The sequence below is a fragment of the Camelus dromedarius genome, chromosome 22 (assembly GCF_036321535.1).
Source record: "Camelus dromedarius isolate mCamDro1 chromosome 22, mCamDro1.pat, whole genome shotgun sequence".
Lineage (NCBI taxonomy): Eukaryota > Metazoa > Chordata > Mammalia > Artiodactyla > Camelidae > Camelus > Camelus dromedarius.
This window is the reverse complement of record NC_087457.1, coordinates 9675850-9690035: the sequence shown is the minus strand read 5'-3', so window position 1 is coordinate 9690035 and position 14186 is coordinate 9675850. Positions and strand designations below refer to the sequence as shown.

General features: G+C 38.4%; 1 protein-coding gene across 6 annotated transcripts in view; it reads right to left on the bottom strand.

The window, feature by feature from the left end:
• The window catches only part of PSD3 (pleckstrin and Sec7 domain containing 3), a 463075-nt gene that overhangs the window by 212331 nt on the left and 236558 nt on the right, over positions 1 to 14186 (bottom strand). For all 6 annotated transcript variants that reach the window (XR_010377299.1, XM_064477400.1, XM_031439999.2 and 3 more), the window contains one exon: positions 11545 to 11634. Coding sequence is in view for 5 of the 6 variants with exons in the window: in XM_064477400.1 (XP_064333470.1) it covers positions 11545 to 11634 (90 nt within the window). In the remaining variant the exon portion in view is untranslated. The remainder of the gene's footprint in view (positions 1 to 11544; positions 11635 to 14186) is intronic.

Below are 14186 nucleotides of genomic sequence, written 5' to 3'. Positions count from 1 at the left end.
ATCGTTAAGATCACATACAGAATTTTTCCCAGCTTCTTTGCCACAAAATATTCTGCTCAAAAGAAGCTGCACGTGAGTAAGTGTGAGCACAAGAGAAAAACAGAGCAAGAAGTTCTGGTCCCGGTGGGGAGGGCACCGGGTACTGTGGGCGACAGAAGCCTGAACTGAAAACCTGAACGTTATGGGCATGACTGACGTACCTTATTTCTACAAACAAGACACCAAGGCCCTGCGGTTCCACCACTAGTCATCAGCAGCAAGAGGTCGGGCTTGGAGCCCAGTGACCTTCACAGCCCATTCACAAACACCGAGCGGTGTGAAGACACGTGTGAAGGTGTTCCAGACGGCACGATGCTAGCCCCAGAGCACACATCCGTCTCTCCTCACCACTCCTGGAAGGAGGCACTACTACATAAGAAAACTGCAGCGGCTGCCTGGCCGTGGGAAAACTCGGAGGAGCTCGCCTTCCAGAACGGATACGGCTCACATCACCCCGATGCTCTGCTCGGCCTCACAGATCAAGCCTTAATTCGGAAGAAACATTGAGTTTTTGTACTTTTCATTGCTCTTCCATTTCACAGCGTTTAGAATGTAGGTGGTATGAGAAGGGACAAAGGGGCAATTTGGAAAATAATGTAGCAACAGAAATACTAACATTATCTCAAAACAATTCAAGACTGTTAGGTACCGTCACCGCCCACGTCTAAGTCACCATCCCTTCTTGTGGGACAGTTACAACCATTTCTTTACCACCACCTTGTCCATTTGTACTCCCACTTCCTTCCAAACAATTCTCCACAGCACCCAGAGAAATAATAATTTTTAAAATGAACTTGTGTGACTTTCCAGCTTTCAACTCTTTTTAAAGATATAATTCCCATTTTTTGTAAAACTGTTGTTTTTAATGCTGCTATACTGTTAATATCTATGCTCCTAATCATGATATTCATTACTGTGAAAGAATAATGATGTAACAGAGAACAGATCTGACTCCATACTAGATCTGTTCCTTTAGTTTTAACCACTGTGCCCTGTTTTCTAGGCTCAGTCTTGCTCGCTCTGCACCTTTTGTGAAACAGTGTTGCCTTTAGCCTGAAATAGACAGGAGAGCCTATTCTCAGAGCTCTGACCCTTAAGGATGTTAGCACTCCTGCACTTATGTAGAGATGGCAAGTTGCAAAATAGAGAGTAAGCTTCGTTTTGTTGGAGGTTTACAGGGACACCATGGCCTAACCCCCATGGACAGCCGCAAGAACAAAGAATTCCTGCAGCAAGAAGTTTGCAACAACGAACATCCCCCCTCTCCTATTTTTTTTTTTTTATAAAAGGAGCCTGTATTCTGACTGGAGCAGGACATTAGCCTGCCACCCTCTCGGTCTGCAGGCTTTCCGAATAAAGTCGCTCTTCCTTGCCCCAATACCTCGTCTCCCGACGTCCGGCGAGCAGAACGAGTTTGGATTTGGTAACAATGAAGGCATAGTCAGGTTAGAAAGAGTAGAAAAACTTCATTAAGCTCATTATTATGTGATACCTACATCTTTTGCTGAATGGAGAGAAACAGAACTTCTTTCTCGCTGAAAGTTTTATGGAAGTAAATTGCAGATTCACATGCAGCTGTAAGAAACAGATTGCTTATGCCTTTTACCGACTTTCCTCCAATGGTAACATTTGCAAAACTACAGTATAATGTATACAGTAGAACCAGAATACTGACATTGAAAACCCCGATCTTATTCAGGACTCCCCAGTTAGACCCATCCTCGTGTGACCATTCTGGAAGCAAAGACGAAAGAGGAGAGAGCAAAGACGGGGGAGAAATGTTGCTCAAGGTCAGCCTTTTGGTACAAAGAAAAGTAGGGCAATTGTCAGTGTTAAATTTTTAAACTTCTCCCTGGATGAAAGGGTCAGATTAGCTCAGCCGATGGAACTCTGCAAGCAAGCTGAGCTGCCTTGGGCCTCTCCTTTGAAGAAAGTTCTTTAAAGTGCTTGCAAACAGGTCCTTTTCAGAGTTTGGGGTTATAAAAAATTGCTTCTCTCTAAATCTTTTAATGGCTGATTTTGGGGGGCTTACCCCTATATATAACTGTAATTGATTAAAAAGTCTAGCGGTTATGAACCTGCATAGTATAATTTTTATATTTCCTTATTATGTTTCTTCCTTTTCCAACAAGATACATTAATCTTTATTTAAATTGTGTTTTTCTTTGTTGATCTTTTGCATCTCTTTGTTTAAATGCTACCCTCTTGGCTAATTTCTTCATCATTTTCACAAGTTATTTTTCCCTAAGAATACCAAATAAGCAAACTGCATTTAAAACATACAATGCTTTCAGCCAAATATATATGTTAAGGAATGGATAAAGTTCACCTATATATATTCTTAGAAACCTCCTTTAAAAGAACCACATCTAAATTCCATCTTTGGCAAAAGCAAGTGAAAACAAATGCATCTGAAAAATGACACTTATTTGGATTCTAAGTAACAGAATATTTAACAATCATTTTAACTTAAAATTTTTTTTTAATTTTAATATAATTTTAAAGGTTATTTTCCATTTATAGTTATTACAAAACATTGGCTATATCCCCTGTGTTGTACAAAACTCCCTTGAGCCTATCTTACACCCAACAGTTTGCACCTCCCACTCCCCCACCCTTATCTTGCCCCGTCCTGGTAACCACTAGTTTGTTCTCTAGATCTGTGAGTCTGCTTCTTTTTGTTATAGTCACTAGTGTGTTTTTTTAGATTCCACATGTAAGTGATATCATCCAGTATTTGTCTTTCTCTGACTTATTTCACTAAGCATGATGCCCTCCAAGTCCATTCATGTTGCTGCAAATGGCAGACTTTCACTCTTTTCTATGACTGAGTAGTATTCCATTGTGTGTATACACATATTTATCCACTCATCTGTTGATGGACACTTAGGTTGCTTCCATATCTTGGCAATTATAAATAATGCTGTTATGAACACTGGGGTGCATGTGTCTTTTTGAATTAGTGTTTCTGGGTTTTTTTGGGGGGGGGATATATACTAAGGAGTGGAATTCCTGAGTTATACGGTAGTCCTGTTTTTAGTTTTTGAGAAACCTCCATACTGTTCTCCACATCAATTTACAGTCCCACCAACAGTGCACAAGGGCTTCCTTTTCTCTACATCCTCACCAACATGTGTTATTTATGTTCTCTTTAATGACAGCCATTCCAACAGCTGTGAGGTGATATGTCACTGTGGTTATGATTTGCATTTCCCTGATGATTAGTGATGTTGAGTATCTCTTCATCTACCTGTTAGCCATCTGCATGTCCTCCTTGGAAAAACGTCTATTCAGGCCTTCTGCTCAGTTTTTAATTGGGTTGCTTTTTTTTTTTTTGATGTTGAGTTGTATGAGCTGTTTATATATGTATATGCTGGTCATATTTGCAAATATCTTCTCCCATTCAGTAGGTTGTTCTTGCACTTTGTCAATGCTTCCTTTGCTGTGTGAAATCTTTTAAGTTTAATTAAGTACCATTTATTTATTTTTGCTTTTATTTCCTTGACTTAGGAGACAGATCCAAAAAACTTGCTGTAATTTATGTCAAAGAGTGTTGTTCTATGTTTTCCTCTAGGAGTTTTAGAGTATGCTGCCTTACATTTAGGTCTTTAAACCATTTTGAGTTTATTTTGTATATGGTGCCAGAGAATGGTCTAATTTCATTCTTTTACATGTAACTTCTCTCAGCACCATTTACTGCAGACACTTTTTTCCATTGTATGTTCTTGCTCCATTTGTCATAGATTAATTGACCATAAATGTGTGCATTTATTTTCTGGGCTTTCTATCCTGATTCATTGATCTATGAGTCTGTTTTTGTGCCAGTACCATACTGTTTTGATTACTGCAGATTTGTATTATAGTCCGAAGGCAGGAAGCATGATTCTTCCAGTTCTGTTCTTTTCTAAAGATTGTTTTGGCTACTCAGGGTCTTTTGCGTTTCCATATAAATTCTAAAATTATTTGTTCTAGTTCTGTGGAAAATGCCATGGGCATTTTGATAGGGATTGCATTGAACTTTTATTGCTTTGGGTAGTGTGGTAATTTTAACAATGCTGATTGAAAAAGGAAATTACAGGCCAACATCACTGATAAACATAGATGCAAAAATCCAAAATACCAGCAAACCAAGTCCAACAATACATTAAAAGGATCATACACCATGATCGAGTGAGACTTATCCCACAAATGCAAGGATTTTTCAGTATCTGCAAATCAATCAATGTAGTACACCACACTAGCAAACTGAAGAATAAAAACCAAATGATCATCTCAATAGATACAGAAAAAGCTTTTAATAAAATTCAACACCCATTTATGATGAAAAACTCTCCAGAAAGCAGGCATAAGGGGAACATACCTCAACATAATAAAGCCATTTATGATAAACCCACAGCTAACATCATACTCAATGGTGAAAAGCTGAAAGCAATTCCTCTTAAGATTAGGAACAAGATAAGGATGTCCACTCACCACTTTTATCCAACATAGTACTGGAAGTCCTAACCACAGCAAATGAAGAAGAAAAAGAAAAAAGGATCCAAATTGGAAAGGAAGAAGTAAAACTGTCACTGTTTGTGGAATAAAAAATCCTAAAGACACCACCAGGAAACTAGTACTGGACAAACTCAGTAAAGTTGCAGGATAAAAAATTAATATACAGAAATCTGTTGCATTTTCATACACTAACAACAAAGTATCAGAAAGAGAAATTAAGGAAACAATTCCATTTACCATCACATCAAGAATAAAATGCCTAGGAATAAACTCACCTAAGGAGGCAAAGAGCTGTACTGCAAAAACTCTAAAATACTAATGAAAGAAACTGACTATGACACAAGCAGATGGAACGATATACTGTGTTCTTGGACTGGGATGTGTAACAATTTAATTCACTACCTGATTTATCATTCCATTAGTGGAATGAAGCATCTGAATTCCGCTAAACCAGGCATTCTGATTTACATTCTTTCAATTTAATTACCACATCCCCTACCCCGCAGGACCCTACCTGCTGTTCCCCACCCAGTTCAGCACACACACTTCACTGTAACTACAAATCTAAGAGAATGAAAAAACTTTCGGTCTCCCTTAAGAGACTGCAAGCTGATTTCAAAATTAATAAATTCCCAACTAAAGGAAATAAAAGCAAACAATTCCTAAAAAAATTAAGTTTCTGAGGAATATTCTGAAGTCAAATATCTAATCATAAGCAATAGCCTGAAAGGGTGGCATGTCATTGACTTACCCAAGCAAGGTTATGTACCTTGATTTCTAATGACTTCCAGTGACTGCCTTGTAACTGGAACTATTCTTAAAGCTACTTGTGTATTTAAGCTGCTTTAGGAGAAGGTATGTTTAAAACATCCCACAAACTGTATTCAGTTTTGCTTTTTACTTACATTAGGATCATTCTGAAAGACTTGGGCGTTTTGTTGTTTCTGTCCTCTCTATCATTAAGATGATGCAAAAAATTCTCAAATTAGAGAGATTTTTTAGCTTTTTTTTTCTAATTCCTATTGGCATCTACTGAATTCAACTGCTGCTCAAGGCAAAAATAATAATAATAATAATAATAATAAAGAACTAATCATGACTAGGATAAAAATATCGAGGAGACCATTATCTGAGTATCAAATGATAGGTGGCAATAAGGATGCTGGGAGAAAAAACAGTTAGGGTTTCATGGTTTGTTGCCAGAATCTTCAGGCTGGAACTCCTCAGAATGAAACACTGTGCAGCCAATAACTGGCTTTCCACCCTGCGTGCTCCTAGGCCACTTTCCACTGGCTCCTTTTCTCTTTCTTCCTGTTGTTTCTTCTACTCTTTCTGGTAAATATATTTTGAAATGGGTACTTCCTCTCTAGATGTAAAAATAACTGGTGGCCACACTTGGAGTCCCTGAGTCTCTCCCAATATGTAATGTGCCATTTCTGAACCGAGTCAGAAATGGAAAGCAGACTGGACTAAAGATAAAATCTGTTAAAAATCAAGAAGAGAGGCTCATAGGAAGCTCAGAAGAAATGAAACTTGGGAAACAGGGAGGCAAAGGAGCAGGGTGCTATACTTGGAGCATGAGATAGACGATGATTCAAGAAAATTTTTTAAAGATTATTCTACACCAAGCTTCAGAAACCTGCATATGCTCACATGCCTACACTCTCACTGGTTCTTGGAATCTGCCCCTGAAGAGACTGGGTGGAGGGGATCCCCAGGCTAACACAGTCAAGAGCCTATATAAACTGATGGGCAGCTGAGATACCGATGACCCCTGTCCTGAGCCCTCTGACCGGGGCTCTGGAGAGAACACAGAGCAGGGAGACGCCTACGACACTTCATCCCCAGGGGTTTTTAGTCACTTCAAATAATTCACATCTCCATTAGTACCCCAGGATCTTCCTGGGATCTTTAAAGAGGACCAGAACTAACCTGCTTCCTCAAAGGTTCCCCATGATCCCAGGACCACTTTAAGGCCAAATGCTCCTTAGTCCCTCCACTCTTGCAGCATCAAAGATCCAAACTGAATATAAGATATAATATTTGTATGGCAAGAGGGATAAGGTCCAGGAGAAAAGACACCGTCGGAACAAGGTAAAAAGGCGAAAAACATAGAGTTAACCAAGGTTCATTGTCAGGTGCCTATACGGTATCAAGACACTTTATTGAACAAATAAATGCCTCCTGTGAAGGATTTTGATGTCATTCTTTGGCACCAACAATTCTTTAGAAAGAAAGGAAGCCATAAATGACAAGGGTCAAAAATCTTACCAGAAATGGAGGAAATACTCAAGGTCAAGGTCCAGATGGTTCCTCTTAAAGAGCAAGTGTGTCTGCACAAGTGTGCTGTGTGTGTTTGGGCTGGAAAGGGATGAGGGACAGAGGTCCTGTCTACTACACTAATCCCACTCAGCTGAGGAATTGTGTAACACCTTGGGTCCAGGTACTTGCAGGAAAGGGTGGAGTCCTTTTCCAGTCCCCTTTGAGACAGGTAAAGAATACAATAATATTTAAAATATAAGTTATAATAGCTAGCACATCATTTACTACATGCTAAGACTCTAAAAACTTTATATATATTAACTCTTTTAATTATTAAAGCAATTAGCAGGGTGGAGGGTATAATTCAGTGGTGGAGTGCCTGCTCAGCATGCACAAGGTCCTGGATTCAATTCCCACTAAAAAATAAATAAACCTAATTACCTGCACCCCAAAAAGGGGGGGGGGAGCCCCCAGTACCTCCATTAAAAAAGAAAGTAAAGAAAAGGAAAAAACAGGAGGGGGGCAACTCAATGAGGTGGGTAATTGCATACCTTGCATTTAATAATTAAAACCTTGCACTTCATAGATGAGGAAATCAAGAGACAAAGTTTTACTGAATTTGCTCACAACCCCTCAGCTAACCAAAGAGGGGAGCCAGGATTGGAACCCAGTCAGCAGAGCTCCCAATACCATAGTCATAATCACCATGCTGTCATTCTCTTGGGAAGTTCAGCCTCCAGCCAGAGCTGGCCCACATTTCACATTCTCATTCCTCTCTATTCATGTCCTGAAGAGTTTTATTATTTACTCGAGTCTTAGAGATGTCCTAGTAAACCTATCAGAACTAAAAGCGGAACTCCCTTTGTCCCCCTTTTTTCCCACCTGGTCCCCAATGACGCCTGAAGGTAAACATATCAAAGCACTGGGAAGGGCAGGCCCCGTGGAGCCGTGAAACACACCAGATGGTTTGGCATAGTTTGTTGAATGAATTCCTGTATTGATTTGGTGAAGAACTAGGCAGGAGTACTTATGAAAAGAGAGAACATTAATGTTCATGAATGGGAAAGAGGGTGGGAGATGAAAAGGAATATTAACATAAATAAAAATCAAAATAAGTCTACTATTGAAACTGTGCCTATATTTTAAAGGTCTATCTCAAACATCACATCCTCCCAGCCAGACTTCAACTTTAAAGGACCTAAACAATACTCTATTGTGACAGAAACCTGAATCCCATCGAGAGACCAAGAAACATTCAGAGGGTTGGAGAACTCAGGTTTATTATGCCGGTGGGCCCAGCTCTGGACCTCAACTGCAGGTTTGCACAGGCTTTTATAGGGTTTTAGGTTTTGACTAAGTTTGCACCATATGCAAATGAGGTATTAGAAATGGACCATCAGGAGTGAGCTTTTGGGAACCAATGGAATTTTAAGGGTAAGTTTCGTTTTCCTAGAAGCCAGCCGTTTTACAGAAGCGCAAAAGCGGGAAGGCAGTGGCCCTGCTTGGCAGGTCTTGCTGGTCCCTTTGTGGGTTTTGCCCCTTCACTATCACTGGATATCTTGTAGTATCCAACTTATTCCATTTTACACCATAGATATCTATAACTTATACTCTAACTTGTAGGGGAAAAACTCTTACTTGCACAAAGCACTCATATACTCACATTAGCTATTTAGGTCATTTGAGTAAAAAGGGGAGCAGCAGTGGAACTGCAAATCGTGAAAAAGGGCTCGATGTACCATACCTATCCTTTTCACGTGGTCTAAGGCATTTATAGCAAAATATTTACCAAATTCTCTGAATTAAAGGCTTGAAACAAGTTCACTTTTCACACCTTTAAGTATGTTAAGGTCTTTTTTTGGTAACCATTTCTGTTGACAACAAGCAGAATTCAGTTTATACTTTTATTTTAATAAGAATAACTCCATTTTAAGGGAGAAAGGACCCTCCATTACTCTCAGTAGTTTGTGATCTCTGAGGATGGGGCACATTTGGTTCCGGCATGTTCTCCAAGTCCACACCTGGTGAACACACAGTAGGCCTTCAGTAAGTGTTCCTGACTACACAGCCACACTAAACAGCAGACTTTAAGTCAAAATGTTACTTCTGGTCCAAAGACATCTGAACATCAGACATAAATCCAAACGTTACTTTTGATCCAAAGAAATCTAAAAGCAGAAAGGTCAACACATAGCAATAAAAGCCTCGGTTAGATCCCTGTAACTTTAAGCATCTTACCTCATAACAAAAAATTACAGGCATGTATAACATTTAGTCTAAGTTGGAGAAGGGGTGGCAGAAGAGAAAAAAGGGTTACTCAGAACCTGTAAGATGATACCAAACGTGTTTGTATTTATCTGGATGTATGTATCTGTCTGAGTGGCATGTGTATAATATTGTCCCCAAAATTCACACCCAGTTCCACCCAGTAATTTCACACCGAATTCCACCCAATAATTTATCTCAACAGGGAATCAACAGATAACTATTAAGAGGGGGTGGAGGGGAGGAGAGAAGGAAAGATAAGAGACAAAGAGAAAGGGAAAGACAGAAATAAAGGGAAACCCAGAGGAAGAGAGAGGAAGAAAGGGAGGGAGAGGGGAGGAGGAGCAGGGAAAGGGATGGCCACACAGAAGAGTGAAATGAAACAAACGGTTTAAGAAAACCTCTTCCTGCTGAATCTGCAGTGAAATCCAGATCCCGACTGAAATGGAAAACTCTCCTCTTGGGTGAGTGGCCGGGTTTGTTATGAAAGGGGATCAATGTTTTACTTGACAATTTCCATGCCAAATGCCACTGTCATTCTCAGTGCTATTTCACTGTTACTGCTCAACTGTAAATAAAGAATAGTAGACCACGTATCTTTCCCCCTGAGGTTTGTAAACATGATCTCAGTTGAACTGCAACAAATCATCCACAGACTCTTGGCAGAGTAAATCAAAGAACATATGTTTACCCAAGGTGAATGGTATAGCCACTGGACTGTATATTAACTGCAATTGGTTTCAGAAAGCTCCATCAAAACATGCTCTAAATCTGCCCAATAATGTACCACTGAAGTCTAAAAGCGTCACCATAAAATTCTTTCTTGTCAGTTTTCATTTCTGACATAACTTGATAAAAGCCTCACAAATCCTCTCCCAGAAAGACTCCGTTATTTTCCATGCTAATGCCACTAGACTGAAAAAAGACCTGTGAACATGTGTCTACTACGTAATTTCAATAGATGTACAGAACATACTTATCAAGTCACAATCCACCACCTTTTACTTCCCATTCCCATTTGGAACTGTAGTTTCAGAAATAGCAGCATTTGCTCTATAAAGAAAGGACTAAAAAATACCTTCCTTATATAGTAGATACGTTATTTCTTCCTGCTTTTTTTCATAATGTAATTTTTTTAACAAGCTGCAATTAAAGCCAGTTAAGACTTGGAACCTCATCATTTTTACACCTTCTTTCATTTTCATAGTATACATGGCTTTGCAAATCTGGCAGAACTCGATTCTATAAATTTTACATAGTTTGAAAGTCACAAAAAATATAATAAAGGACTTATCTTTCAACTGGTACATTTCCACATTATACCATGATTCAAATATGTTGCCCTTCTTAGCAAATTCACTCAAAGGAACTGATTCCAAAAGAAATATACTTGTATACTTTCTTTTGAAAGAAAGCTAGACTCAAATAGAAATCTGTAAAACTCACGTTCTCAACATATACATCTTATTCTGACTTCTGAAGTATTCGCACCCATTATCAACCATTATTTTGGACCTTTTTTTTTTTTTAAATTTTCTTTCTCTGGGGAGGTAATTAGGTTTATTTGTTTGTTAATTTTTAGAGGAGGTGCTGGGGATTGAACCCAGGAACTAGTGCATGCTAAGCATGCCCTTTGCTACTTGAGCTATACCCTCTCCACATCAACCACTATTTTGTATCTGATCAAATGCACATCTCATTTATACTGTTGTAGAATGTTATGAATTCCAAAGTTGATTTTGCTGTCTCCTAGAAAACCATCTGATTATAGGGAAAAACATGCTAACTGTTACCGACAGTAAAGGCGAGTTAGAAACAATTCAGGTATTTTACAATTACTTAGATTTAATGTAATCCCTTTCCAGAGACGATCTGAGTGGATCTGTGGCTAGGGACTGAACAGTGAGAACTGCTTCCTTTAGAATCTGCAAATGCTTTTTGTTTCCATAGTGGATATACCTTTGTGACCTTTCTCAAGTTCTGACAGTCGGCTTACAAGTAAATCAAAAACTATTCGTATCACCAGTTATTCCAAATCTACTTATTGCCTCAGTATTATTCATTACAATGTGGACTTTTTGGAATTATTAATTGAAGGGTATTCTGCAGTCAGACACGTCAAGGACAAGGCCCACCAGAAACATCACCAATAAAACCAAAAGCAAAACACAAAATACTTAAGTGATCCTTAACCTAGATTAAAAGGTAAGCAGAAAATACAAGCATAAGCATATTTTAAAAACCAGTATTTAGGGGTAGGGGATTAGGATGTACAAACTACTAAGCATAAAATAAATAAGCCACAGGAATACACTGCACAGCACAGGGAACACAGTTGCTATTTTATAATAACTTTAAATGGAGTATAATCTATAAAAATAATGAATCACTATGTTGTACACCTGAAATATAGTACTATTATAAATAAACTATACTTCAATTTAAAAAATAAAAATAAAAAACAGCTATTTCAACGCTTACTTTCAGTAGATCCTTGGAGAAATCACCGCCCTCATCTACCCCTTGGAGGTTTGCAATGAACTCTTGGCAGGTCATCTTCTTTCCGATATTCTGGAATAGAGGCAAACAATACATCATTATGACATATAGGGAACTAAGGCTATTTCTTGAAAATGTAGATTAAGCCAAGCAAGATTGCATTGGTTTTTCAAAACATTAACACACCCTCCAAATAGATGTATATATATACATATATACGTACAGTACAAATTTATATGCACGTGAAAAAAACAGGCAGCTTATTATGCCTTTAAAACTGTCATTAAATTTGAATAGCAAAGTTATGTCAAAGCTTTATTTTACCCTACAAAAGTGTCTGAAAAATCTGTTACATTTATAAAAATAACATGTAATGCAGTTTCTTAATGAAAAACACAGATAAGATGACATTTCTGAGCTGCACTCTGATACCTATTTATTTCCTTCACTTATGTTTCCTACATATTGTCAAGAACTGTGAAGGATCTGAGATTTTTAGCCTACTTTCAAGCTAACAAGTTCACCTCTCAGTCTCATGAATGCTGCAGAAGCAGGACTGCTGTGTGAAAGGCGCAGGGATTTATTACAACAGGACGAGCCAGGATATCAGCATTTTCTTGCTCCAGTTCCCCAAGTCCCAGTTCTCACAGAGCAGCTTGAGTAGGGTCAGCTGACGCCTGCACACACAGCAAGAGCCCTGAGATTTGGGAATCTGAATCTTGTAATGGGGCAGCAAGCATTTCGGGCTCTACCCTTTTGCTCTAAACAGAAAGACCAGCTCTTATCTTCCAAGGCTGTGTGCTCTGGAGTCACTAAATCTTCCCATGCTGCTCACATACAGAATTGAAAAGATACAACCGAAGCTTTGGTTCACAAAATCTAAGAAAAGCAAGAGACCTGTGGAGAAGAGAACTGTCTCCAAGCCGACTTAAGGATAGTAAGTTTAACCCAAAAAGCCTCATTAATAAACAAAAATTAGGAAATCTGAACTGTAAAAAGAGAAAAGATACAAACATGCTGACTGAGAAAATGAATAAAATTGCTATGACAGAGAATCACCTCCGATGCCAGCTCCAATCAACTAGTCAAAGTGGCCAGGGGTGAAGTTGAACCGGGACACCAACAGAAGCCTGCACAGGGCAGGAGGGGGATGGGGAACACAAACAGGAGCCCGGCTCCGGCACCTCTGGCACAACGTGGTCCAAGTGAGCATGACGCACGCGAACCTGTCTGCACACAACATGCAGACAAGTAAAATGTATGCTCTGTAAGGCTACTTTGTTCGTAAAGGACAAAGAGCACGGCAGAGTGGCGGCCTTCAAGTTGGTGCAGAATATTCCTAGAGATAAAAGGAATGTGAAGCCGCATTTATACAGAACTTACCTTCAAAAATACAGATCTGCCTGAGAACATGCTCACCTATGTGTCTTAAAAGTAATTGCTTCCCATCTCCCCTTTCACAATTGCCCTTCTACCTGACACCGTGAAACCATCTGCCCAATCCATGCTATTCAATTAATTATAGTAAAAGGGCTTCATAACTGTGGTTAAAAACCTTACTCTTGCATCAGTGAAGAGGGCATACAGTCATAGTTCACGTGAAAGATTGGATGAATGTTTTAATAATGGCTTTGCCACTTACTGTATTTGGTAGATATTTCCTAAAATTTGAATAAATGGAATCTGCAGGTCTAAGTTTGGATGAAAATTTATTTAAAGCACACAAAGGAACTTTAATGGAAATCCTGTTTCATAACATTATATTGAAAAAGACAGCCTCAATCTTCTTAATCCTTATCAAGTGTATCAGATCAAACAAGGTGCCTCAAGGTAAAAAGTAACAAGTAAAATCAGTAGTCATTTAGAAAGGAGTTGGCAAGGCTTTTGGGGGATATGTTCCAAGGATTTGAGAAAATGCATGAATGATAACTAGGCAAAAAATTCTTTTCCAAGTCAGGTGGTTCCAATTATTTGCTTTTAACAAAATTAAAAAAAGATATAATTCAATCATCAGTTAAGAACAAAACAATTTTAATACATGCTTGGTGAATTCAAATACTTGCAACATTATCTGTTTTTAATCAATTTTGCATTGTTAATAAGGATAAAAATTCTCTTAGAATGACTTATAGTTAAACATTTGAAATCTTTTAGTCATAAGAAATCAAAGCTTTCATCTCTATTTATTTAATTTCTTGTTGCACATAAGTATCAAATAAAATAATAGCAATGAAAGTCTCCCAAATATAAAAACATATAATGCAAAGATAAATGAAACTAAGGAAAAGTAGATAAATTATGACTACTAGGAGCAAAAAAGTTTGTTTTTTTTAATATGGTGAGGAAGTGTCAACTCACTGCAACTTTTTAAAAATACCAGCTTTATTGAAATATAACGTTCACCCTTTTGAACTACACAATTTAATGTTTTAGTATGTTGATGAAGTTGTACAGCCATCGCCACTATCTAAATTCAGAATATCTTCATCACCCCAAAAAGACACAACATATCCATTAGTAGTCACTCCCCAAACTCTCCCCCCATCCCCACTACCCATTTCCTGGCAACCACTAATACACTTTTTATTTATGAAATCTTATGGATTTGCCTGTACAGGACATTT